Source organism: Athene cunicularia (assembly GCF_003259725.1).
Source record: "Athene cunicularia isolate RWA chromosome 6 unlocalized genomic scaffold, athCun1 chr6_part2, whole genome shotgun sequence".
Taxonomy (NCBI): domain Eukaryota; kingdom Metazoa; phylum Chordata; class Aves; order Strigiformes; family Strigidae; genus Athene; species Athene cunicularia.
Genome location: NW_020799106.1, coordinates 1,307,196 through 1,334,427, shown reverse-complemented (window position 1 = coordinate 1,334,427; position 27,232 = coordinate 1,307,196). Strand labels below are relative to the sequence as shown.

At 38.6% G+C, this 27,232-nt stretch overlaps 1 protein-coding gene across 3 annotated transcripts in view; it reads left to right on the top strand.

Moving 5' to 3' along the window:
* Nucleotides 1-1,490: 1,490 nt before the first annotated feature.
* The window catches only part of SHLD2 (shieldin complex subunit 2), a 34,717-nt gene continuing 8,975 nt past the window's right edge, over nucleotides 1,491-27,232 (top strand). For 2 of the 3 annotated variants that reach the window (XM_026851897.1, XM_026851899.1), the window contains exons 1-5: nucleotides 1,491-1,587; nucleotides 1,726-1,804; nucleotides 21,300-23,768; nucleotides 24,828-24,935; nucleotides 25,755-25,949. In XM_026851897.1, the coding sequence (XP_026707698.1) occupies nucleotides 22,247-23,768; nucleotides 24,828-24,935; nucleotides 25,755-25,949 (1,825 nt within the window). In that variant the 5' untranslated portion in view covers nucleotides 1,491-1,587; nucleotides 1,726-1,804; nucleotides 21,300-22,246. Of the gene's footprint in view, nucleotides 1,588-1,725; nucleotides 1,805-18,961; nucleotides 19,087-21,299; nucleotides 23,769-24,827; nucleotides 24,936-25,754; nucleotides 25,950-27,232 lie in introns of all 3 variants that reach the window. The other variant, XM_026851898.1, reaches the window with a different exon arrangement.

Sequence of the window (27,232 nt, the reverse complement as noted above, 5' to 3'; positions counted from 1 at the left end):
GCCAGAGGCACCCGAGCCCGGGCTGGCCAGGGGCCGGGCGCCGGCCCTGTCACCGGGGACCGGGGCTTCAGGCTCCTCGCTCGGCCGCTGTGCCTGCTCGGGTGTTCTGTTGCCTTTTACTGCCCGTCAAAGGGCGTCGGGCTGCATGTAGCTCAGGCTTTCGGGTACATCCCTGAAAATGCTGCTTTGAGCCATGCAAGGTGTGGTTTCAGAACTTGGGGGATAGTGCGTTGCAGCGTGTTTGCCAGGTTTGTTATAGAAGAAAGTGATCAGTTCCTGGGGGATTGGGCCGCTAACTGGAAAATGCAAGTGTGTTTTTCTGTTCAGGAATGTGGGAGACTGATGTCCTCAGGGCAGGAATAACCAGAAGTTGCTTTATCACCATGGGAATCTCTAACCGCTGTGGTCATCCAAGGGCTGCGCTGCAAGGCTTGTGGGAAAGAAATTTAATTGTGTCTGTATCTGTCAGCAGAAGCTTAGCCACAGACTCTTAAAGTACATAGAATTTTCAGGCAACATGCTCAAATTTTATCTTGATTTAATGTTGTTTCTCTCTCCTAAGATCCCTAAGAAGCTGTTCTAGGGACTGCTATAATGAGGTTGCCTCTTTCCTGTAATGAGGATGGTTTATAACTGTAGTCTAGAGGACAAAGATGCTCCACAGCGTGTGATACGGACACAAAATCAAGCAAGGAGCGTGTTCTTGGGGCAATTGGTTATTTGGATATTCCCACAGGGCTTCAGGAACAAACTTGTCCATCCTGTAGGTGGCTCATAGGGAACTTTCATTCTGGTGTTCATTTTCAGTTCACAGCATTGCAGCGTTCTCAGGGGTTCTATCAGCTTTGAGCTGTTTGATTTCTGTCATCTGCAGGTTCTTACTAGCTAAAGCTTGGCTTCTCTATTGTAAATGTGTAGGGAAGAAGGCAGTGAAAGGTATTATGGCAATTAGTCCTTATCAGCTAATTATTTTCACCTTGTTCTGTAGATTAGACTACAACTTGACAGACACAAAGGTTAAATGAAAAATATGACTAACCAGTTTGTGTGTAGACTTAGATCAAAATAAGGTTAATACGCTTAGCTCTTATCCTGCCTTCGACAGATTTATAAACTTTACTCAGTTATCAGCTGCTTGTAGTCTCAGGCTATGTTTGTAGTACACACCTGTGAACGTCTGTGAGGCTGAGTGTGGGACATGGCAGTGTGAGAACGAAGCGGATCTCTCCATGGGTTCAGTCACACAATTGTATCTGGAGTGATGCAGCACCAGAGCTGCCCCTTTTCTAAACAAGACAGGATTTCAGTAAGCTGTGTGCTGAATGCTAAGAATAACTAGACCGGTATGTTAAATTTCTTAGTCTTTAAATATTGTAAAAGAAAACATACCTAGGGATTTTTGTTTCCACGTTTTCATGTATGAAATCATGTGTACTGTTCACAGCCACTTTAACAACCTCAGCAGGTCTCTACCATATTTTTGTTTGCTTCACATGCTTTCTGGAGACAAGAGTGACTGTGCTGCCTGAGGGTATTCAAAAAGAGTAAGAACAGGAGTCATACACCCCATTCCAGTATTCTTACATGGTAAGTGTTGAGCAGCTGAAGCAAAATGTATTTGTGAGAGGAAATGAAAATTCAGATGCTTTAGAATGAGTCCTGGCAGATATGAAATTGGTAACTGCAATAATAAAAGATTAACTGTATCTTCTTTTTCTCGTATAGCATGTGAGGTGCCACAGAAGATTCACATTTGAGTAGCACAAGTGAAAAAAAAAACAAACCCTCTTGGATGGATTCAAAGGTAACTTTTTGGTTTTGCAACCAGGAGTTTCACTAACTGTTAGTTTCATGTCTAATGTTGGTCTTAGGCCTGCATCTAGGAGAGCCATACATAGAGAAAGCTTAACACTGGTGTGGGAGGAACTCTGTGGGTCACGGCTGGTGCAACAAGGTCATATTCAGCTGTGTGTACGGGATAGGTATAAGATTTTATTTAAACTCTGTGAAGGAGACAAACAACTTGATGTAATTTCCTAAGCTACTCTTAAAATTTTTGCAATTAAAATCTTTGTAATTTTTACAGTTTACTTTTACTATATATATGAACAATAATAAACAGTGTTGTGCTTTCCTGAGGCAATACACAGTTTTAAAGTGTAAATTACCAATTTCATGGCAATTGGAGCCAAATTTATTACATGTCAAACTTTAAAGTTTTACTGAAAAAAGTGATCTGAGACTGGAATCCAGTACTTTCTGCTTTAATCCGTGATATTATTAGAAGTATTAGCTATTTGAGAATATGTAGGTGGCTAGGATAATCTTTTTCCTCTGCCTAACATCGTTAATAAGTAGAGATGTCATAAATGGAAAATATACTTTTATTAAAATGGTTCAGCTTAGTGTTCTCTATCCAGGTTTGTCAGTTTGGTTAAAATGTTCCCAGGATGGTCCAGGGTTATTTCAGAAGCTTGGATAGCTATCCCCAGTTTGCATCCCAGTCTCCTTACCAGAGTACATGAGTGAGAACAGAGAGGCTGGAACTTGGGGGTCCTCACAGGGCTGCCCCTCGTCTGGCTGAGCCCCTCCAAATCCAGGGTAACCCCGGGATTGCCTCCAGTTCAGAGACTTCAGAGTCTGAACATCCATTAGGCAATGCGCTCAGGAGGGAAGCTGATCCAAACAGTGGACAGAGAACTAACTCCTTTCTGTGGCAAACAAACGCTCCTCTGGGAACGGAAATGGATTTTGAAATAGCAAATGGAATTACAGTTACTTCAGCAAGCTTCATTTTCAGCTGTTGCCCATATCACATGAAGCGTTTGGCCATTCTTAGCCTTTGTTTAAAGAATTGCTTGAGATAAAGTCCAAATATTGGTAACACATACAAAGACTTTTTCTTTTCTGGTGATTCCAGAAATAACGTGGCAAGTTGTAAAACTGAGGTTCTAGCCCAGTGGGATAATTTAGAACATTAAACAAGTTGAAGCAGGTTCTTGTTCCCCTTTGAATTGCCTGTATGAGCAACTGTTTCCCTTCCTCATTTCACCAGAAGTTGCAACAACAACAACAAAAAAAGCTTATTTTTCTTGGGCATGTTATGCTGTATTGCTTCATGTAGACCTTGGTGGTGTAACTGAATAGGTGAGAGTTGGGGTTATTTGTCTTATCCCAAACTGTTGCTGAAGAAAAACAGTTCAGTGCCAGAATTAATAGATCTGTGAATGATGGAATAATAGTTACTGGGAGAACGGGAGGGTATGAATCTGTCAGGAATACTCAAGTCCTGTGCCTGTCTTTGTTCAATAGAGGGTACGCAGGAGGCACCAAGCTTGTAGGACTTCACAGTAATCCTGCTGCATTGGAGCTGTCTGCATATTGTGGCAAAGTGTGCTAAAATACTATCAGATAGCAGTCTGATTCTTTTGTAGGTCTTTAGCTTGAGATATTATCAAGTTTTGTGGATTGTATTTTCCACCTTTGCGATGCTGTAAAGTGAAACTTTGTGTATGATTATTTTTGGCGTGGGATGTGAAAGTAGAGAAGAGATGGTTGGCTGTGTCTGCAGGAAAATGTTGTACCAGCATTCGGTCTTCAGACTAATGGGGGGAAATGCTGATAAGCCATGTGGTCGTCTTATGTATATTTTTAGAACATAAATACACTACAGTTTAAAGAATCTAAGGAATGATTAATCTGAGCCTAATTTTAATTCCAAATTTATCAACAAGTTGTTATACTCTATTTATCACTTAGATCTGATACAACAATATATTGGTTATATTCTTCCCTTTTTATGCCAAGCCAGTACGTGATGTAACAGGGATGAAATGAGGAGTGTGGCACAGTTGTCTAGCTTTACAGTGTTCCTAGAGGGCTGGCTCTGTAAGATGCTGTTACAGGCAACACATGAATTAGGCAAATCCCTGAAGGTTAATTTGTGACCTCTCTATATAAGCACTTCTACAAAATGAACACTTGACTAGAGATCTTTGTTTCGGTTCTCTCTTTACAACCAATTAGAAACGAAAACTGACAGGCGTTTCACTGGCAGCATAAGGTTTCAATACTTAGGTCCTTTGGTTTGGAGTCTAAGGGGGAGCCAGCTGGATTTAAAATTCTGGTAAAGACCTATGAATCCTTTAACTGAGGTCTGTGAGATAATTTTTCTTTCCTGGATAAATAGTTTCAGCTGTGTTCAGAAGGTGGAGAGCAGACTGGCAGGTTTTCTGTATTAGCTTGCTTGACACAAAAGTACCTGAATTTGGTGGTTTTCCAGGCAGGCTGCAGAAGTGAGGTTTGTGCATGCTGCAAATCGGAGATGCGGTTTCTGCAGTGCCATGCGGTTGGAGAAGAGGTATCTGGATTATTTCCCGTTGAGATAAAAGAATCTAAAGCTTCCAATACTTTGACTTATTAGTTAGATGTTTAGGTACCTGTGATCTGACTTTTAATTTGCATTAAATTTTAAGTATTCTAATGATTGCTAAATTGAAGTATATGCTGCTAACGTCTTGTTCATATATAGTGAATTTTTTGCCTGTCTGTAGCCCTGTAAAAGCAGGGAGTGAAACGCTTAAGTGTACAAGTAAAGTAGGAAGTTGGCAGGTTTAGCCTTGTAGGGACTTTACTGAAGTGAGAGTCTTGTTTTATATACTTGAGGTGCTGCTACAAAAAACAATAAGTAGCTGAGCAAAATAGTGATTAAATTTATTATTTAAGCAGTCATAAGATTTTTTTTTTTTTTTTTTACTTTTCCAAACTTTCTGCAACAAGATACTATTCTTATTTTACAGTTCTGGCAATAGAATTTTGAGGCTGTTTTTGAGGATGTAAATTTGACAGGGGTTCCTAATTTACTCAGTGAAAGGCACTTGAAAAGCCCTCAGTAAGTGGACTAACCTACCAGCATTTCAGAACAAGTGTTATAGGGCAGTTTCCTGAGCTTTTAAAATGTTAATTCTGCTGCAGAAGTCAGAGAACGTTGAACAAAATCTGATAACTACCTCATGAGTAAATACAGTTTTGATTGCCATGAAAAGTGGTGGTGCTTGTGTTTCTCAGCTTTAAAGACTGTCTGTCTCCATCTGTTTATATTGTTGCTGTGCATGATGACTGAGGTTGCCAACTGGTTCCTTCAGCTCTGTGACAGAAGAGATATAAAAAGCTCCTCATGTATACAGGAGATAATGTCCTGTAGATGTGCAGAAATTTTCTGTGCCATGTTTTGGTGCTGTTACTGACAATATAGTACTAACAGGCATTGCCAGATAATACAACTGAGAAATATAAAATACGCTTTTTATAACACTTATTTCCTATAATGCTACTTCTGGTTTTCAGTGGGTGGGACAAAAAGTAGCTTTCTCTGGAGCCTGCAGATCTGATCTGAAGCTTACTGAAGGTGGTAGCAAACTAATCTGATTTCAGCCACCTTTCAGTCAGCATGGCCCTTGATGAACTGATGGAAGCTTTTGCAGGTCAGTGTAAAGGTTTGTCTTTTCTCAGTTCCTCTAACAGCGAGAATCTGTTAAAGGAGCTGGTTTGTGCCTTTGTGGAATAACGTTTAGCTTGTGCTTGGTTTTAACTCATATCTAGTTTAAAAGATAAAAGAGGGGACAATAGAGTTACCAGACCCAGTATATTTGAGATTCCCATCTGTTAAATGTGCTTGAAATGAGCTGATGTAAAAAGCTGGTTATTGGAAAGCTGACGGGTACACAGGCAGAAAACCTTCACAGATACACCATGAGCATGCAAGCTTTGTGCCCTTAAATAGGGGTAGGAGGGAAAGAAAGTACTTCAGTCAGTTTATTTCCTGGAAATTATATTATTTTTTAGAGAATTGCTTTCTATTTTAGTCAACAGCAAACAGCAGATAGCAGAAAGAATGGTTTACCAGGAGTGAACTAAGAGTTTTTTAAAACTAATAGTTACAATTGAAATAGATGGTTTTTGCAACTCTTGGTGGTCTTTGGCTGTCTGGCTGAAAATTATACCTGAGATTTAACAGCCTGGAATCACAGTGTTGGAGACTGCAAACCAGTTTTTTTTAATTGCTTTAATGCTCAGTTAACAATCAGAAGCTGTTGGTGTAAACAGAGTGCATATTGTTTAAATAACAAACATAAAGCTCTTGACTAGAGAACACTAGTCTCCTGTAGTGCTTTCGTTTGCATTTCTGTTCACAAAATCAACTGTATCCTCTTTCACTTTGAAAAACTGTTTATGTGGAAACCTCTATTTTTAAAATATGTTTGAATACTTAATCCTTCATGAAAGATATTGGTGGGTGAAGCCCAGATCCAAAGGAATTAAGAATTGCCTCTCAAGTTTGGTACAGTTGAAACTGGTGGTATTCAGCGGAAAAGTCCAAGAGTACATTGGCCGGTATTCTTCAACACATTAGGGATTTCCTGGGGGAGGGAAAAAAAAATCACTGGCTGTGCTGGATGCTAGAAGTGTGTATGTGATATCTTTTCTTAGTTGTCTTTCACAGACCTCAGGACTGTTCATGGTGCCCACTGGATGTAGAGATCCAGTGCATAAAGTCACGGCTATAGCTCATCCCAGAGGGGATCTCAGAATGTGAAAACAGGTCAGAATAAGAAATACTTCTGTTTGAGTTAAATGGTCCTATCTTGAGCACGCTTGAACAATTTTTGAAAACAAGGTATTTTAAAAAATTTATAGTGTTTGTTTTTTTTTTTCCCCCGTCCATTTGGTCTGTGTTCTAGCTAAATGACTTGGTTTATTCCTAATGTCCTTCTGTGGAAGTGCTGTAGTTTATAAGATCACGTTACATGTGGTGTTGAGGTGCCCACAGGGCAATGATGGTAAACGTATAGCCACGCAGTGCCAGACCGAAGGGCCAGCGCAGGGAGTTGTGACAAAACCTGCACAGACAAGATCTGTGCATCCCGGAATATCTTGGGGAGGCATTGTTGCTGTCGTTGTTACTTGGTGCTGGTGTGGGAGCAGTGGACACCTGAAGGAGAAGGGTGGGGGGGCCGGGTGGTGCCCAGAGGTGTGAGGGGCAGCCAAGGGATATTGGCAGTTGTCGTGAGAACAGTTAGCAACTGCTGCCTTAAACCCTCAGCACTGCCATAGAATCTGGTTTAGATAAACATTTCTTTCAGTTAACAAGCTGAAGATTTTATGCTGTTTAATTTTTTCTTGGTTATTATTTATTGTCTAATCTTGTCAATATTGGCAAGGAAATGTCTAATTTATCTGTTCTACTTTATCTCTTCTTTCTCTTGAAAATCAGTGGGTTGAAGGTAAACTGCTATTGAAGTACTTGTGAGGTAGAGCCTCTGCACATCATTGGTAGCAGATTTTCTGAATTTTAGGTTGTGTCAGCCCTAACGTGGCCAGCAGGGACGGGGAAGGGATCTGAGCCCTGGGCTCGGCACTGGGGAGGCCGCCCCTCCATGAGGGGGTTCAGTTTTGGGCCCCTCACCCCAAAAAGGCCATTGAATGACTCGAGCGTGGCCAGAGAAGGGCAACGGAGCTGGGGCAGGGTCTGGAGCACAGGTCTGCTGGGGAGCGGCTGGGGGAACTGGGGGGGTTCAGTCTGGAGCAGAGGAGGCTGAGGGGAGACCTCCTGGCCCTCGGCAACTCCCTGCCAGGAGGGGGCAGAGAGGGGGGATGAGTCTCTGGAGCCAAGGCCCCAGCGCCAGGCCCCGAGGGAATGGCCTCAAGCTGCCCAGGGCAGGGTCAGGCTGGCTCTGAGGAAGGATTTCTGTGCAGAAGGGGCTGTTGGGCGTTGGAATGGGCTGCCCAGGGCAGGGGGGAGTCCCCATCCCTGGAGGGGTTGAAGAGTCGGGGTGACCCAGCGCTGAGGGATCTGGGGGAGCTGGGAAGGGTCAGTGATGGGTTGATGGTTAGACTGGAGGATCTTCAAGGGCTTTTCCAACCGAGATGATTCTGTGATAGAAATGTTATATTGCTGTCATCTGACTCAATGAGTTAAAATCGTCATGGAATTTGTAAAAGCTTATCTCGATTTCATTTGTTTTGTCTTATCAGTTTTTCAGATAAGCTGGTGTTTGCCTTGAATTTAGTAAAGGAAAGCTAACTGGCAGTCTAAATACTGTATGCTTTTAGATTGTTCAGTTATCATTAGAGATCAACTTTCTTGCACTGGGTATATGTTATATGTTCATCTCAGGTTTAGAGTCTGCATTTACACTGTGGCAGTTACATAAATAAATTTAACATTGGGCTATATAAGCAAACATTGAGCTTCTTCCTGATGTGACAAATACCCCATGAAGGTAATAGAGGAGAAGAAAGGAAAAAGCCAGTCTCCTTCACTGTTCTGTTCCCTTGTATACTTTACGCCTCACCTACCAGTGAACCCATACTTGTACTGCAAGTCCATTAGTGTTATTTAGTTTTAGGTTTAATTTATTCTTGTTTATTACATGGCTAATTCAGTGAAGGTTATTTTAAGTCAAAGAAATTAATGGGCCTGTTAACTGAAAGAAGAAAGTTATCTTATTTGGCAAAACATTGTAATCTCATCACCTTTTTTATTCTCCCAGAGTGTGTGAGTATTAACGTCACATCAGAATATAGCACAGTGCCTGAGGACTTTAAGTCTTAACATTTTGCAAATTAAGGCTTAGTTGTGTGGGTAGGTTCTGCACAACACATAAGGTAAAAGAAAACCTCTTTCAGATAGTGTAAGAGGTTCAAGAACTAAACAAAAGTAACACCAGGTGCCCCATGTTAATACGAACTTTGCATCATTAGATTATTTTATGGTGGCATTTGATTATTTTATGCTGGTGTAAGTCAGCACCTGAGACCTCAAGTAAGGAAGAAAAGCATTTGCCTGAGGAGGACAATAAACTTTATACTGCAGGAGGAGAGAAAATCACAGATATAGAAATGGGATAACCAGAGATAATGAATGTTAAAATCTCAATAGGTAAGCTGAAAAGTTGAGATAAAAAGGATAGTTTTGTGACTTATCAAAAAGGCAGAGGCTTATGCATTGGGGAACAATAGTGCAATGTTTAAAGTATGAGTATGAAAGATTCACAGAGTTCTCCACTTGTTTCAGCTTACTGCGTGAGCCAAAGTAAATTACTTAATCTTTCCTAGCCTCAGTTTCCATAAAAAAAAAAAAGAAGATAAATTTTTTTCCTACTTCTTAATGGTATGGGGAGGACAAATACATAAAGTATCGTTTGGAACTGAGCTGGTTAATCAAACTTATATGGTCCTCATATCTGATTGAACATAGGGCAGATATTACAGAGCATGGTCAGTATTTATTCTCAATGAGAAACTCATGGAATTTGCTTTTCTAATAAACTGATACAGTTTTTTCTTTCCTGTCAAACTTACGTTTTCAGAAGAAATGCAGGAAAGTCTTAGATTGTCTTCTAAGTGATAAGTAAAATACATGTCTCGAATGTTCATCCTTTATCAGAATATATTAAATTTACAAAGCTTTCTTCCTTGTGGGCAACAGAAACAGTGAACTGTAATGGAACTACAGCTCATTCACTTTATGTTGAAGATAATGAAAAATATAAGTTATGTAGGATTTTCCAGGTTCTGTTGTATTAAAAGAATCCATAGAAATTAGAGAAATAAGCAGAAGTTCTCTTGGAGTAACAGACACCATCTGTAGCTGCCTCCATGTGTCAGTTTGGATAAAACAACTGATCATCAAATACAGCACATAGGTGTTTTTCCAGTAGATTTTATTTCATTTATTTTCACACTATGTGCTTAATGTGTCTGAAAAAATGAGTCTTTCAGCCAGTCTTCATCCAGCAAATTTGATGATGACAGGTTAATCTAACTTGACCTGTGACTATATTTGGTTATAAAACTTTCTAAAATGCCAAGTAAGGTGAAATTACTCAACAAACAAAGGAAATGGATACTGGAATTAGCATGAGTTCTTTGGGCATGTGCCAGTGTAGATATGATTGTGCCTTTTTGCTGAGAATGTCAGATCAAAAGCAGTGTAATTCCTTGAGCTTTGTCTGTACTTGCTGGTGGTTTTTTTACCTATTTTGTTTTCCCATCCTAGATCATAAGAGAATGTAAAATCTGGAGTTGAGGTGGACCAAGGTGGCTGTCAGATCTTTAACTGGATGGACTGCTAATTCTAACTGACCTGTTGGGGGTACAGACAGTTAGCTGTTCCCCAGTGTTTGCACGAGACATTCATTCCTACAGTGGAATAATCAGTCAAGATCAAACCCCTATTGCATCAATGCTTGTAAGGCACTGCTAATTCTAAAGATCACTGACAAGGTTTCTTCAAATACTACTGCTCTTAACATCTAGTTCTTGACCTGAGAAGTCAGTATTTCCTCCTTAGGATAGTGGGATTAGACTACTCTTGAATTACCATGAGTACTGTTATTGGCATGAAATGTGGTGGCAAATTTCTATCATGAAGCCTGAAACTAGACTGGAAATGCAATGTAGTGGGGAAAACCCTAGATAACTTTTAAATGGGAACAGCTTTAGTCCCTGCTTAACTCTGTTTTGATTCATACAAGATGAGCAGTTGAATAGGTCAAAACCTATTCTTTCAAAGTCTCCTGTAAGATTTTCCCCATCCCATTCTAAATACTGATGTTGTCTGCAAGAATGAGATTTTTCTTGTTTGGAAGATAAGTTTGAATCAAGACATTTTTTATGGTCTTTCACTCTGACATTGATGGTCTTAAGAAGCTGGGTGATGGGAAGAGAAAAATTTTGCCTAACACCACCATTCTATTCAGCAGTACAGTACAGGTGGCTTTGCACGGCTCATCAGTGGAGGATACTACTGATAGACAGCCCCTGCCGTTTTTATATGCCCAGTGGAAAATCCGAGATACCCCTGAACAGCGTGTCATTTCAGAGACACACTTGGAGAGTGGTGTCTGCGTAGAGGAGCTCTCAGGATCAGGGCTTCAGACTTCAAATGACCTGGATTTGAAATGTAAGTACTCGTATTCTAAACACTGGGCTTCCCAAGTGGAAGGGATAGACATAGGTAAAGGGACTTGACAGCTGGTTCCTATTTGGGATTAGAATTTTAACGTCCTGGAGAGCTGGTAGAGTAAAACTTACTTCTTTTCCAAACAGAGAAGGGAGCTTTAAGTGCCATCATAATGTGCTGTGGATCATATTGTGTAGTTCTTCTTTTAAACATTACGATGTTACCTCTTCCATCTTCTATATTTGCTTTTTTATAACAGGGAATACAGTTTAAATGGACACTGCATTGGATGGTTTTCTTCCCAGCTTCATCAAATTGTATAGATTAAAGCTTTCCATCCATACCCTGTCACTTAAGGATTTTTTTTCTCACTGTGATCTGCCTATTCAGTTTTCTGCATGATTTTTGTGTTGCCAGCTGCAGTTCGTAATATATTGTCATTTATATCATATGAATTCCTGTTGGGAAAGCTTTCAGTTAATGTGGTAATATTTTGGTTCTCACCTGTCACTGAATACCTTGTATTTAATGAATGCTGCCTTTATTTTGGGAAAGATGCTTTTGATAATTTTTAATCTGATTACCATGCCATAAACTAAATCTCAATTTGTTGCTTTTTATATTTCTGCCGACAAACACGATAGCTTAGTGATTTATTTTTATGTATTTTTATTTATCTCAGATTTCTTTTGATCCAGTGTTTCATAATGGTTAATATGAAATGCTGCCATATTTCATTTAATGTTTGCTGTTATGAATGGCTCCTAAACTGCTGTTAATGTGGATGCTATATTAGTTTTAACTGCAAGATAAAGCTTTATATGTAGTGTAAACATCAGTATAGTTCTTGCAATGAAATGTAAGGTAACTTGGAACATTAGCTAAGAGCAAACAAACTGTACTGCTTTTTGCATTCCTTTCTCTCTGGTCAGTTGTAAAGATTAATAATCACTGGGGAGAGATAATAGGTCATATATTTAATGTAATAATTTTTTTTATTTTCTGCTTTATCTGCTAGCTTTTAAATCTTTTAAAGTAAGCTCATCTAAACAGGTCTTAATGTGAAATTTATGGCATGGACAAAACCAGTCTGTAGAGGTTTTAGTTTTGGTTAGCAGCTCACATGGTTGTGTGGATAAAAATTATGTGGTACACTGGTAGCCACGTTGGCCTTGTGCATGCATTCAGTCATAGTTTCTATCCTAGTAAAGATTAAGTGTAGAATTTGCAACATTTGGCAGACAGAAAAAAATTGTGTGTGAACAGGATTACAGTTCCTATACACAGAGTATTAAGTAAACTACAAAGTGAGCATTTGTTAAATCTAGTCTTTCCTCATTATATTGAATTATGCTTGGAGGCAATTTATAGTTTTACTTTAGCTTGGAGCAGCTGCTGCATGAAGACAAATGGATAAATAGATAAACCTCTTTAGTTTCCATCCTTACCTTCATATTTCGGGAGGTTTGAAAGTTACCCAGCTTAAAATTTCATGGTTCCTTCACGTTGTTGTGGTGTTGGTTTTGTCAACGTGGTTTGGTGGTGAGATTAATCATCTAGAGTACCAGCTTCTGTCTGAAGAAAGGTGCTTTCCTCTAAGTGGGTCGCTGGTGTGTGTGAACATGCTAAATCTGCGTATATTTGGCTGGACTTTTTCCCAAAGCCCATGATGGAAGAGTTAGGTTAAAAAGGCGAGGGGGAAATAAATGATGTTGAAGACTTTTCAGATGAGTCAGGCATATAGGGCTGGTCTCAGCCCCTTACTGTACGAGACCTCAAAAACGAGGATTATGTAGTACTGCAAGTAATGCAATAATATGTAGAAGTTACTAAATTAAAGGCAAGTGAGTGAAGGTGCACTGCAGTAGTCCTATAGCATGGTACAGAAAATAATTGAGGTATTGCCTCTAACACAAAACCAGTGAAGAAAACAATGCATCTCTACTGAGAGACAGAGGTACCGGAAGGTTTTCATCAGTGGTTATATAACTAGTGGTTCTATCACCAGTACTATGCACTGTGACTAACAACAGTAGAGGGAGACCCAAGGTGTGTAAAACCATACCTTGAGTTTTTTGATTTTGCTTGAGGTGTTTCCAGACAGCTGAACTACCACAGAAAAGAGCAGATACCTGTACAGGACATAAAATCCTTGAAACATCGATTTCTATTCACAGATTTTGTTCAACTGTGATGATTTCATTTAACTTTTACGGGCATAGTAGGATAGGAATTGTGAGCTACAGTTGTTCTGAAGTATAACCAATCAAATTATTTTGAATCACTAGTCAAAGTGCATTGCTGCTTCAAAGTCGGAGAGAAAAGTTGCTTCTTTGAAATATGGAAATTTGCATCTAAAAGGCACCTTTGGCTCACTCAGCTGTGTTGATAGTTACTCAGTGTCACCTGTTCTCTGTTAAAGCTTAACCTGTTTGCTAAACTAACATCTATCTAAACCACTGAAATGTAAAGGCTTATATATTAAAAAGGTAATGCTAATTTCCGTTATGTATCATATCTTATTTTTTTGCTAGGTAAATGCTAAGGGACTTAAAACTTTCTGTTTCCAGAAGCTTTGCTGTAGTTAGTGCAAACTTAGAATACTGTGAAATTTTTCTCTTGGTTTTTCTTCCGTGTTCTAGTAAATTAACAACTTTACACCTCAGCCACAGTAACCTGTGAAGGAGCACTTGCCTGGCTGGCATTCAGACGCTCCTATGGAGGTTGGGGCTGTGTTGTTTCTGTAGCCACAATAAGGAGCAAGCGTGTGCAGTGAACCCTCGGTGTGATCCTTGTAGTGCTGTTCACCATTGCAGGGAGGCAGCTTGGCCCGAGTCTGAAGGTTATATTTCCTTAAGGGAGCTTTATCTCTGAAAAAGACTTATACACCTCTCAACCTCCAGACAGAAGAATGTGGTTTTTTTTCAGTTGTTGAGGCCAGAGTGTATTCCTGGGGGGTGTGTGTGTGTAGCTTGTGCAATAGGAAGATCCTAAAATAACCTGGAAATGTCTTTGCATTTTCAAGAAGAGAAATACTAGACATTTGGATATAAAAGTCAGTACTGCTGTGTAGTTAACGTTTGGCAAGGGTTTTATTTAGATACAGTGCTCGCATCAGAAGCATGTGCTATGAACTTTCCTTTTGAGATTTTTGGATTTATTTTGTGTGAAGCCAGCTTTTGTCTTGCTGTGGTGTGACAGTATCGGGGCAATCAGGTGTTTAAGCTGCCAGCCAGTTACTCTGAACCGCACCAAACCGCACCGACAATGCGATGAGGGGTTAGTTACGTACTACAGAAACAGATAAAATGGGCAGAACGTGCCTCAGGGTGGGGAAAGAACAGAAGAGGTCTGGTGCTGTAGGTTCAGGCCTGACAAAAAATACTTGCTGTTGTTTCTGTTTACAGGAAGGTTAAATGTTTTCTGTTTTGGAGAGATGGTGCGCAGTGAGGGTGGAAGTGAAGTGACTGAGCTATTGGTCTTACCAAGAGGTCTGGTGGTTTGTGTGCCTCTGGAGCTGCTTCTGTAGTTTCTGATTTTTGCACAGCCTTGGAGCACGTCTTGATCGAGCGATGACTTGTGTGTTCCTAGTGTGGCTTCTTTGGGTGGCTGGGGTTTTTTTTGTTAACAGATGTCTAACTTGAGTTGCTTAGTGATGCTGACAAATAAAAAAATATACCACTTGCCTTATGCAAGAGAAAGTGTGGCTTTTGGTAAAGTCTGTTGCTAACATATCCGCTTGTGGCGGAGGGTGAAAGGCATTTTACTCCCACTAGTAGACCCCTGATTTATCCCACCTAAGTAGACCTGTGAATGATGCCCTTTCATGTCCTCTCTCCCACAGTACAAAAGCACAAGCACAGCACAGTCTTAACCTACAGCTGTTGTCCAAAACACTGATGATATCCCATTTTTATCTATGAATGTGCAGTGAGCCTCTATTTTTTTTTTTGTTCATATTTTTTGAGTGACACTTTTGTAAAGCTGAATAAATAGCGGTGGCTTTGTATTTTAAATAATGATTTTTCTGCCATAGTGTGGAAGCCACTAAAGCAACTGCAATTGAGAGAGGAGCAGCCTTTGGTTATGACTGTGTGCTATAGCCAGTTAATCCCAGATTTGTATGTAACTGTTGTGAAAGATGGATTCCAGTAACTTTCATAATGTGAAATACCAACTCACGTGATTTGAGCCTCAATGAGAATTTTTTTTTTGAGAAATACACTGGATCGGTGCAGGAAGCTGTACTTGATTGATGTTATAATGTCTCTTGCACAGTGTCACAGTGATGTTCTAGCATTTGCATTCCTAAGTCAAGCTGAAAGGTATTTGCTGTTCTGAAAATAGATTTTACTGAAATTCATATCAAAGCCTGGTGAATTGTTGCTTAGTTTAGAAAAAGTTCTATTTTTCATGACTGCTCAAAAACATTCAGCTTAAGAAAACAGAAAACACTTTTACAAGAATTAAATAAAAGCTGATGCTAGTCTATCTTGGTTTTTATCTTCTGAACCTAATAAATCAAATCTAGAGGCAGTTAATCTGATGGAAATAGGGCTATTATGATCATGTTTCTTTGACCAGTTGCTTCACTTTTATCTTAGGTCCCGCATTGTTTTGTCAACCTCAGTTTATCAGGAGATTTAAGTCAAAATGGATTTTCACTGGTAATGATACCTGTGGATAATTTTCTGCAGACTTAACCATTTTCCAAAGAAAAAGCCATGATGATGTCATTTTAATATTGTGATGTTTTGTATGTGCTGAAATATTTGGAAGAATATCTTTCTTGACAGAAGGTAGAGCAGTTTAGTTTAGTTTAATTTTCAGAAATAAGGTTTTGGGGAATGAGTGTTCCTCAACAAAACATGCACAGCACTTTTTTGTATCTTTGACCTTTTACCTTTATCTTTCCTACACAAAAGGTCACTGTTCTTCAGAACTTTTAACTTCTTTTGTTTGTAACAGCCACTGTATGTTCATATCTCCTTAATTATGTGGGTTTATGTATTGCAAAACAAAAATCAATAAATAGCATTTACTTAAAAGGAGATCTCGCAAGGCACAGAGGCAGTGAGGAAAGAATTATCAAGTTAATCACAAAAGCCTACTACCTTTACTCCAGTTTTCACACACAGTGAAGACCCTGTCGGTGGCTGAATTGAAAATGTATTATCAGTGTTCAGAATTTTGCATCGTTTGGTTCCAAAAAATAATCCATTTAAAGTAAAATGGCTGAGGCAACTGCTGGGTAAATGCCTCCATATGATCCAAACTTGTGTTTATGGAAGAAGTGTTCTTATTTCAGATCAAGGAAAATATTTTCCTTTTAGAGCACAACTTTAGAAACCATAGGCCGTGATTCTGCCGGCCGCTAGGTACACGTTAAATGTTCACGGTGCCATTTGATTGCTTGCCTTATTTATTTTATTAGTTCAGTAATAGTTACGAAGAACAACCTTGTGTTCTAACTTTTTATTCAGTATTTTGGTTTAACTTTTGAAATGTGTCAGACTGTATGGAACTTCTCAAAACATTTTTATTTAAATTGCTGATCTCCCTGCTTACGCTACCAGAAGTATTTAGGAAGGTTTTTGTTCCCTAAGTCACAGGTGTTTTATACTCCAAACAACATTTTGTTAGTGAATGCGATGCAGGTAAAGAAAAAAGTCTGGATACCTGTTGTTTCATGGCTCTATATTGCTGAGCACAGCCTTTATGTATTTGTAAACCAACTGTACCTGTCTTGAGGCCACATGGTATTTGTGGTTCTCTGGATCATATTGCTGCTATTTAGTATAAATAATAAATACTAAAGGAAATTACTTTATGGTCAGTAATAATCTATATTCGGAGAACATTTGGAGGTAACTTTGTACTAATTATTATAGGTGCTGCTGTAGGCAAATGGAAGCTTGTGTTTTTCATAAATTTAAATATTGACCAGCAGAATTCTTGCTATACTGCTGTGTCTGGTCGACAGCTGCCTTTGCCCAGTGTTCCAGAAACATTATTACGTGAGCCAAGTAACAAAGCTGGAGTAAAATTGCATTTGATTAGATGGGTCAGTTACAGATAGAACTACAGTCTTTGCCCCAAAACTTGTATTTAAAATTTAGATAAAAGGTATTTGGTGACTGTTACATCACCAACCAAAGGATGACAAAAATAAGTCCTGTACTTACCTACCCTATCCGTTTCCCCTCTTGCCCATGTGTAATGTACTTTCCCCCACGCGCGTGTTCTCTTGACTTATTAGGTCCCACTAGCCTAGCCTAAAGCCATGCACTTGAATCTCCTTGGGCTGCCATTCCCTTACAGATACAAGCTTCTTTTAAGCCCATACGATTCATCCCTCACTCTTATGTAGAGTATGAAATTGCTTTAACTATGAGTTGCTTAGCTTGATTTCTTCTGGCAGTTTTTATTTTCTGTTAGGTTCTTCGTAATACAGATATATATATATATATATATATATATATATATATATTTGGACCAAGCTTCTTGTTGGTTTGGTGGACAGGTGCTGTTGCTGGTACATCGATTCACTCAGAGTGCCGGCGTGAGCTTTTGGCGTAAAGATCACCCTTCTCTTTCCTTGCACAAGTTGAGAGCAAACATGTAATGTGGTCATCACTTCATCCCAGAGCTTTTTCAGATTCTAAGAGCATGAAACTCTTACTACACTGCTTGCTGTTTTTTTTTTAGTTTTTCAAGGATATTGTACCTACTTTTAAAAATACAAAGCTGAATTTTGGAGAAAGATTTGAGCAGCGTGGTAAAAGTGCCAGAGAGTTTTCCTATGGTGTAATCAGAATTCTTCGTCCAGAGGTTTATTTCTCTTTTTCCTTTGATTGGCAAGTCTAGTAGATTTTCTGCTCTACCATCATATGGAATGAACGCTTGTAAAAAAATCCTCCACCAAACGACCCTACAGCTTGAATTGGACTTAAAGTGAAAACAGCTATTAACTCAGTTTCTTTTGTTATAAGGTCAGTGAAACAGTCCTTTAACTTTGTTGATACTACAGATAGAAGTGTAAAATCAAGCGTGCAAATGAGGAAAGGAAAAGCTCACAGTAGAAGTCAAAATGTAGAATTTAAAGAAGATCCTATTTCATGTATAATTTGTGGCTTACAGGGCCAGCTCTTCGGCAGGTCAAGGACAATAGAATTGCTTTTGTGTATAGTAGGAATCAAGTTATTAACTGCTAACAGGTTACGATGTTCATCAAGCTGTACCAAATCAAAGCTGCAGGTTAAAAGAATATACTGGTTTTACCCCCAAAAAATTAAGTGTTGTGGGGGCATATGAGAATTCCAGAGGGCAAAGGTTAAACTTTTGCATTATATCACTCTAATCCTTTGTCTTCTGTTGCGTTGCTGTCTGTTATTTCTGTACGTTTATTTGTGTCTTGAAACTAGTGTGTGACAGACATAAACTGTTACCCTGAGGTGGAATTGCTGCAGTTTAAGGACTTATGTAAAGACTCGATAGAAGTTACATCCAAATACAGTTTGAAAACAAGGGATTTAGGCCTCTGACTACCATTAATATTCAGGAGTGATAGGAAGCTGAAGCTGTGTTACTTTCATTAAATTACTGGGTGCTTAAGTGATTATCATGGTGAGTGAATACTGTTAATGAATAGTGAAATATGGAATAACAGTAATTGATACTTCTAAGGTATATTAAGGGTAATTTGAGGGCATGGATGTAGCATCACGCAACGTTCCTAGAGTATTTAACTACTGGAAGATTTTTAAAGCTATTTTAAATTTTACCCTATATATAGCAAATCATTAGAGATTACCAAACTGTTAATGACGTAGTTGTTCATTTTAAAAACTTAAATTTCGAATTCCCGTCTTATTCTGTAGGTTGGGGGAAATGTACGATGTACTATAATGTATGTCTTGTAATAGCTGTATTAAACTTGAGTTGCAGTCTCTTGCAAATGTAAAATTTGCTGATGTAGTTACTGTTTTTTAATAGATCATTGACCCGTCAATCAGACTCTGACCATTTCAGTGATAAAAAGCCAGGCTTGCATTGGCCGGCAGGAACAGAGCACCCTTCCGCAAATTCAGAAATGGTGTAATAATTAACAGGTGTAATGGGTATGTGCATTCAGGTTTCAGTTATATCTTTATGAGCTTTAGCTCCTGTTATCTTTGGTGGAGTTAACCCCCTGTCTGCTCACAGATAATTTAACTACAGGATAAAAATGGTTTTGTGGCAGTGGCATTTAGTTCATATGATCGATAGGGGTTTTTGCTCATTTTTTTAAGATACGTAGTGAGTTGTTCTTTCAGGCTTTTTCTTTACAGCAAGGCACAGACCCTCACTAACAAAACTCATTAAATAATTAATAATACTGTTCTAAAGAAGCATCACAAATTTTTAAAAATTATTTTGCGTACAGAGAATCTAACCAAACATGTTTGTTTTGTTTTTTTTTTTCTGATTTACAGACATAAATGATTATAAGTACCGATGATTCCCAGTACTGGAGTTTTGTATCTTTGACCTGACAAGTCGCTCAGAAATTGCCAAAGCAGGTCACTTGATAGTGGACTCGTTAGGTGGGCCAGGAAGCAGGCAGAGGTCACTTGCAGTTCCTAAGCTCTAAATATCTTAAGAAAACCAAAAATTTTAGATTTTGAAAATATAAATTATATTTAATTGCAAAATTTATCTTAAAACCATCCAGAGCCAATTGCTTTGATATAATATCCTTGCACTGCACAATATGAATAAGGAAAGAAAATCCCAAGTTTCTAGAAGTTATGGAACTGGAAAGTTAAGGAGAACTTTCCAAATTCATGTTTAACTTTTATTCATCTTGAAACGTGACAAAAACCAAAAGAGAAGTGACAGTTAAAATAAGAAGCTGATAAAATACTGTAGTACTGGAACTTTACCAAGGTATAGAAGTTCTTTTTGATTTGAGAAGTGTTTTCCTATTAAAGTATTGTTGGCATCTGAATTATTGCTGTTAATCTGATTTCACATGTTTAATATCCAGTGCTGTTTCAGATGTGTTCTTATATACCAGAACGTTATTCAGAACACATTTGTATAGAGCCTCACACCTTTAGTAAAATTTTTGTCCCAAGAGTTGGCATAGCCATCGTCCTATTGGAAATCCAATTTAATTCAGGGAAATTCAGTTGCTTAATGACGTCAGTTGTCCCTATGTGTATACAGTAGTAGATTTTTGGCAGTATTCAGTTTGTGATCTGTAGCGCTCAGATTTTTTTTTCACTAGTGGGCTTTTATTACTGTAGTAAATAAGTCACCAGTTATTATTAATTATTATTAATACATTTTTGTCATGTCGGTGCTACCTAGGTATGAGGTATGCTTATAAAAGCAAATACTCAGGTATTTACCAAAAAAAAGTATATCCACAGTGCTCCTTATTGGTCACTGATGTTAATGTGTGCTTATAAATGTAGATGTACAAAGATAAGCTATTCTGGAAGAAATTTTTCAATTGGATTTGGCAGTGTCATGCCTGCTGTAGCCTGAGTGCAAAATCCTGCAGCTGCAGGAGGAATTAGCTTCTCTAGAGCGTACTGTGAGACTGTGCCGAGATCTTCCAGGTCCACAAACTGAAATCCTCGAGGGAAAAAAGGTGCAAGGGGCACAGCAGTTGTGTCTCTCCCCTCGATAATACCTCAGTCCATGCCCAAGTAGGTCGGCAGCTGCTTCGCAGACGATGAGTGGTGGGCTGTGGTCTGTGCGTTTCTGCTCTGAGCGTGCCTTCCGTTGGGACTCTGGGATGCAGCCCTCCCCATTCCTAACCACAAACCTTCCGGTTATTTTTTTCCTTTATTTTTAATAGTCTGTTCTTTCATTAGTTGTTTCTTGCTGTGATGTACCCGTATTTCCTTAACCAGAGATTTATAGATGGGAATTGACCTTTAAAAGTCGCATTTTTATGAGCCTAAATTTAAATGTACAGCTGCAGAATCTTGGGTACTCCAATCTCTCAAGTATTATTTGTTTTGCAGTAAGCATAAGCCTGAGTGGTACCAGTTACTGTGTTTTGTAGCTTATTTGTATTATAACATGATCAGTCTAATTTTAGTGGCTGTATATTGTTTTTCCAGTTACAGCTATAATAGACCAGAGATCCGAGTTCCAGGCTGTTTATAGTTTTTCCATGGTACTATGAGCTCCATGAATGTGCAGATTTATCGACCCCTAGTGGGTTGTTGGGAAAATGGCTGTTAATTTCCTAAGTGCTAAATGAAGAATTTAAATCTTCTCTCAGTGTCGTTTTTGTTTCAATGTGGTTTGTTGCTTTTTTTTTTCTTGTTTGCAGCTGGATCATCTCTCAAATTTCATTTCTGGTGCCCAGTTTTCTACCCCTCCCCGAATTGTCTGCTGCAGCAACTTCTATCAACAACACACTCAAAACACGTAGCTAGGTGTCTGCATTTTAATGAACACCTGTAGGTGTAGCTGAGTGTTTTAAAATTATAGTATAGCAGAAATTAAAGAAAATAAAGGGTCTTTTGTGCTGTGTAAGGTGGGGTTATTTTTAATTAGTTAGAAAAGCTAGTAACTTCTTGGGTAGTATGATACTATCTAAATGAATTAAATTCTAAATCATCTGCTCAAGTTTCACTCATCTCAGCGCTTATTAAATAATTGTAATTTATCAGTAATATCTTGAAACATTTTATAAAATAATCAATACAGTATCTTCATGCTAAAATAGCATGTAAAATATTGCATTTCTAGCAAACTTTTGAACTAATTTTGAATAGCTCTATTCTTTTTAATTATTTAGTTGAAATTGTAATTTTCGGGGAGATGAAATGATCTCCTAACCATGCTGTGAAAGTTTCTCACAGGCATTTATTTCACATGAATTAAAATGAGGGACTGAATAGTGAATTCACATTTGACTGGTTAATTATAAATAATAAATGAAGATGTCTGCTCAATAATTAAATTGAACTTCACTATAATTCTGCATCTGCCATGTGTTTCCAAGTATCAGAATCAGAAATTAAGCCCTACTGTAAATTTATTTTTCTATGCAAGCATGACACAAGAAGTAACTTCCATTTTTCAATTTGATTTTTGTAGGCTTTAAGTAGCAAGGTTGTGTTTTTACCAGTTAAACATGGAATACTCCTTCGAATTTGAGGTATTTTTAAATTGTTAAGAAAAGGCCAAATATATTATTTTGCATTTACTAATATTCTGTGTCATGCTTACTGCATAAACCAATTTAAATTTAAACTTACACAGCAATCAAAAATGTCAAAAAGACCTCAAATTCATGTTTTTGTGGGAGCACCCAGTATTCCAAGCCTTCTGCATGTGTCAGAGCGAAGTAGTTCAGTGCCTGCTGCTGAAAAATGGAGAGAACTCCACTGTCTGTGTGATACACATAATAATTTTTCTGAGAAAGTCAAAGGTGCTGACCACTTAGTGTTCCAGGTGGAAAGCTCTGTAGTCACAGCAGTTCCTACAAATGATGGCAGCTCTTGGCAGTCTGAAAAGGAGAGATTAATGGTAGCAAAAGAATACCTGACATCATCTCCTGTACCTGTGGCACGAAGTTGTACCAGCATACCTAAAAAGACTGGAAGTTTAATTTATTCTGATTGTCAGATATCTAAAGATAGATGCTCACATGCGAATGTGAGTCAGGCTGCAGATCAACACCTTCCACAAAAATTTGCAGAGTTGGCTAGGCAAGACAAAGAATCACATGGCGGCTGTTCAAACCCCACTGAAAGAAAAGCCAGTCCTCCAGAAGTTATCGGCTCTGACATTTCTGCTTTGGTTGCCAGTGCGCAGCAGATCAGCATACATCTAAGGTCTGTGGGACGAGGTGATCAATTAGACCGTAGAAGCGATCACCATGAACATCTGAGACAATATCTGGATACATTTTTCCCCCAAATTCAAGAGTCAAAACCAAAAGGAGAACCAAGCGATTGTTCAGACTTTGCAGTGTCAGCAGATACTGAATTTCGTAGTATAGTGACCTCAAGTCAGATGGCTCTTCTTGCACGGGGTCGGGACGAGATGCAGAAAATCACAAAGCTTCTGAAAACAGAAGCAGGCAAAAAACCTGAAGACAGGCAGTATGATCGCTTCCAATTTGATTCTGATGTTGGAACTTGTCTTAATGTGGCAGAAAATGAATGTAAGGAAGAGCATACAAGTTCCCTTGAACTTTTCAGTTCTGAGGGTGATGGGGAAGACGTTTGGCTCAAAGCTACAAAACAAGAAGGAAATGCTCATGAAAACACAGAGACATCTCAAGAACTTAATGTTCCTGATGAGCAATTTGTAAATGAAATCCTTATCCAGCCAGTGAGCTCAGGAATATTGTGCTCCCAAGTAGACAGTTCCCATAGGAGCTCTTCTAAAAGAGCCCACAAATGTGAAGATTCCCTTCATGTTTTTCACTCGACGTTCACAAGACAGCTGAATTCAAAGAAAGCGAAGCTGAATTCTTCTCCAGCTGGTCCTGGAGTGAGAGTGGATCAAGAAAAGATGACAGAGTTCAAGAAACTTCAAAAGAAACTATCACCACTTAAGAACTGCTGCTGCAAAAATCAGAAGTACAATGTTTTGGTCACAATAGTACATCCTTGTCATATCAAAGAAATACAGGTGAAGACTAGACCGAAATCTTCATGTAAAGTTCCTGTAGCAACAATTGTAGTTATTGACCAGTCAGAAATGGAGAGAAAGGTGGTGCTGTGGCGGGGTGCTGCGTTTTGGTCACTCACTGTGTTTCCTGGGGATATTGTCCTGCTTACAGGTGAGAATTTCTTTATTTGCTTTTTTTAAAATACCTTTTCACAGTGGAACAGTATGTAGCCAGTAATTTGGAACTACAGCTCAGGATTTTTAAGTGTCTTCCTTGCATCACTTACATGGCTCAACATCACTCAGTCAACATCACTTTGAACATGTGTTAATTATTTAATTTATGGACTTTTTTTTGTGGTTCTCTACTGTTGAACCAGCAGCTGGATCAGAAAATTATGGTATGTTCTGTCTCAGAATGAGAAATTTCCTCCTGTGAAGGACTTTGTAGCTTAGCACTAGTGCCTTGAGATGGATCATGTTGTGAATTAGTGACTGACAGAAATATAAAATGCTGTTTGCAGTTCATCTTTTTCATACCATGTCAGCTAATAAGGAAGATTGCTCTTGATAAATCCTTTGTACTCTTTATTACTGAACAGGAGCAAAACGCTCTCCAAGGAAACACATCTCATGTAAGAGGATGCAGTACCATAAAAACAACGTTGCACCTAATTTAGGGCTGGAGTTGAGCAGAACTTGGTAGTTGTCTGGCCTCTTAGGTTTTGCAATATGCAAAAATTGACGCAATATAAAATTGCTTGAATATTTCTGCAGCTTAAGATGCCTGTTTCTATGTTAAGGTTCTTTAAGTGCTCATGGGTTGGTGCAAATGTAGATATTTTAAAGAGATTGAAGATAAATTGGGCCTCTTCTGCTTAGACATTATTAACTCAAAATACATCAGAAGTGTTTCTAGGTAAGCCTAGTACTTTCCTACTCGTTCGGAAATGTTGCACAGTAATCATTTACCCAGCAGAGCCAGCTGCTTCACTTATACAGCATCTGCTCTGAGGCTGTTAAATATTTTATATGAAATGAGGAATTACATCAAACTACTGAGAAAATTTCCTTAACTCATTGTAAATGGTGTTGATAGATGTAAAAACCCCCTTTGTTTCCAAGGGGTCTCTTCCAAACTGTCTTTCACACCTGTAAGTGTGATGGTGGTATAGGCAAGGAAAGTATGATACGCTTCAATGTTGTTGAGAAGGTTTTTTTTTTCTTGCAGATATAATAGTGTATGAGAATCTCTGGTGTGGAGAAATGATGCTGCAATCTACGTTTACCAGTCAGCTACTGAATCTGGGGAACTGCTCAGCGCTCAATCCAGAAGAATGTAAGATCCTAGTGCATACATTTCCACAAAAATCACAGTTAAATAGCTGTTTAAAATACTCAGTTTTGTTGACGATGCCTCATACAGAGGATAAAACGGTAATATGAGCAAATGAGAGGTACAAAACCCTATAGCCAGGTATGGCAGGAACACCTGTGGGCAAGATGTGGACGTGGTGATACCAGATAGCCATGTGGAGTTTATGGTCGAGGTGGGTGGTTACCACTCAAAACTCTGAAAAACTGAATTCTTTGAGCTTAGTTTGGAAGAGCAGTTATCCCAGGACTCAACCATAAGATGTCTGAGATTTCATGGGGATTAAATTTTTTGCAAAAACCTTAAGAAGCTTAAGGAGGAAGCGGATCCATTGAGGGAAGGTAATTCATTGCAGGCTATTAAGCACAAAGTCTGTAAAAATACCTGAGCCACGGAGGGTTGGAGACTGAGGGGACGTATCACCGTGAACTGGCATCGTTCTTGCTGTCCTCCTTGTGTCTGTTGTTGCCAGCTGTTTAAGGCAGGTTCTGAGGTCAAGAAAGTCTTCTAGCCAAGCTATGATACAAGATTTCTGTCGTATTTTTGGTGTGATTTAAAATGTTGTACTTAGTTTAACTTTGCGATGTTATTGAGAGGAGGCAGATGAAGTAAAGTTTAATTTTGGTTCAAGCGTTAACACGTCTCAAGAATTTCTTCTCTTAGAATTATTGTGAAATGATTTTGGTTTTGTCAGTGTATATATGTACCAGCCAATAAATTTTATACTCTTAAGCTTAAAAAAAAAAAAAAGGGTGTCCCTTTAACTTTGTTTTTTCGTACAAGTCTATCCTATAGTGGATGGTGGTGTTCTCCATGGCTTATTGTCATACGTATCATCAGCATTTCCACACTTTGAAGACATTCCACGCAGACAAGTTCAGAGACTGGATAGTGTTCAGTATATGCAGCTAGACCAGCTCCAGCCAAATATATTGGTTCACTCAATCTTGAAAATTATCAACATTGCTGTATTAACAGGTGAGTTCACACACTGGACTTCCATTTCCAAACCTTCAACAACAGGTAAAACTTCAGTAGTAATTTTGCAAAGCAATTCTGGTTCCTTCCCTTTCCATTCAGGGAAGATAAGTGTGTAAAGCAGGAGTGCTGAGAGAGGGAGGTACTGCAGTTACGGTGGAGGAACACGAATTTCAAGAGCCCTTAAAAACATATTTAAGAGATGCGTCGTTGTTATGGACCACTGCCTGATTAGGAAATGGGATACAGTCCAGCTTTACTAACTGAAAATCCACCTGCAGACAACATTCCCTGTAAGCATCCTGTCATTGAAGGAGAATTTGGCTGCACTATAAATCATGTGTTATTCAGTATGAAATAACTTATTGAATATTTTAATGTTTTAAAATTTTCTTGCCTTTCTTACTTTATAATGGGATTCTGTCGCTCTTTTCTAATGTTTTATTTGGAACATTTCTATTTTATTTCTTTCTATTTTTTCCTACTTAGAATAGATTTTTAAAGCTAAGCATTCCTGGTTTCTTCAATACGTGCAACACTGCTTTATGATAATCCTTACTTGTGTGCCTTTTTCTAAAAGTTCTTTTTGATTTCTAACACTGGAAAATGCACAGTGTGATGCTACTAAGATGTCTTGCTGTGACACTCCTATTTCTTCTACACAGGCACAACAGAGCACTCCCTCATTAATATAATTTGTTTGGGAAATCTGGGTTTCCTGTATATTTTTATTGTACAGACCCTCTCCCCAAAGGATCATGGTCAACAGTCCACGTACTGATTTTTTGAGTTTATTCTTCTGTCACAGATTCCTTTTTTTCTAATAATGAATGCAGTTATTTCAGGATTACTTTTGCTGAAGCAACTTTCCATGTTCAAATTGATGGTTTGTTTCCATTTCTTCAGAGTCAGGCCCTACAGCTGCTTCCCAGCATCTTCTCCACCTTTTGAAATGAACAGAACCAAATCACCCTGGGGCGTTCTCAGTATTTCATGCAGTATCTTGCTGTGTTTATTAACACACTTTGGGCAGTTAGACAGCTGTTCCCACCTGGAAAAGGAGTCTTTGTCTCTTTTACCAGCATACCTGTTCCAGTTATCTTTTCTGTACAGTACCACTGTTTCTCAGTGCTTGACTTCAAGCTTTTACCATAAATTTGATCATATTGCACTATCATCTTGTATTAGTAAGATTCAGATTTTTACCCATGCTGTCAGTATCATGTGTATGCATTACAAATGGAGAATTTTGAAGACAGAAATCTTCATAATTTATTATTGTA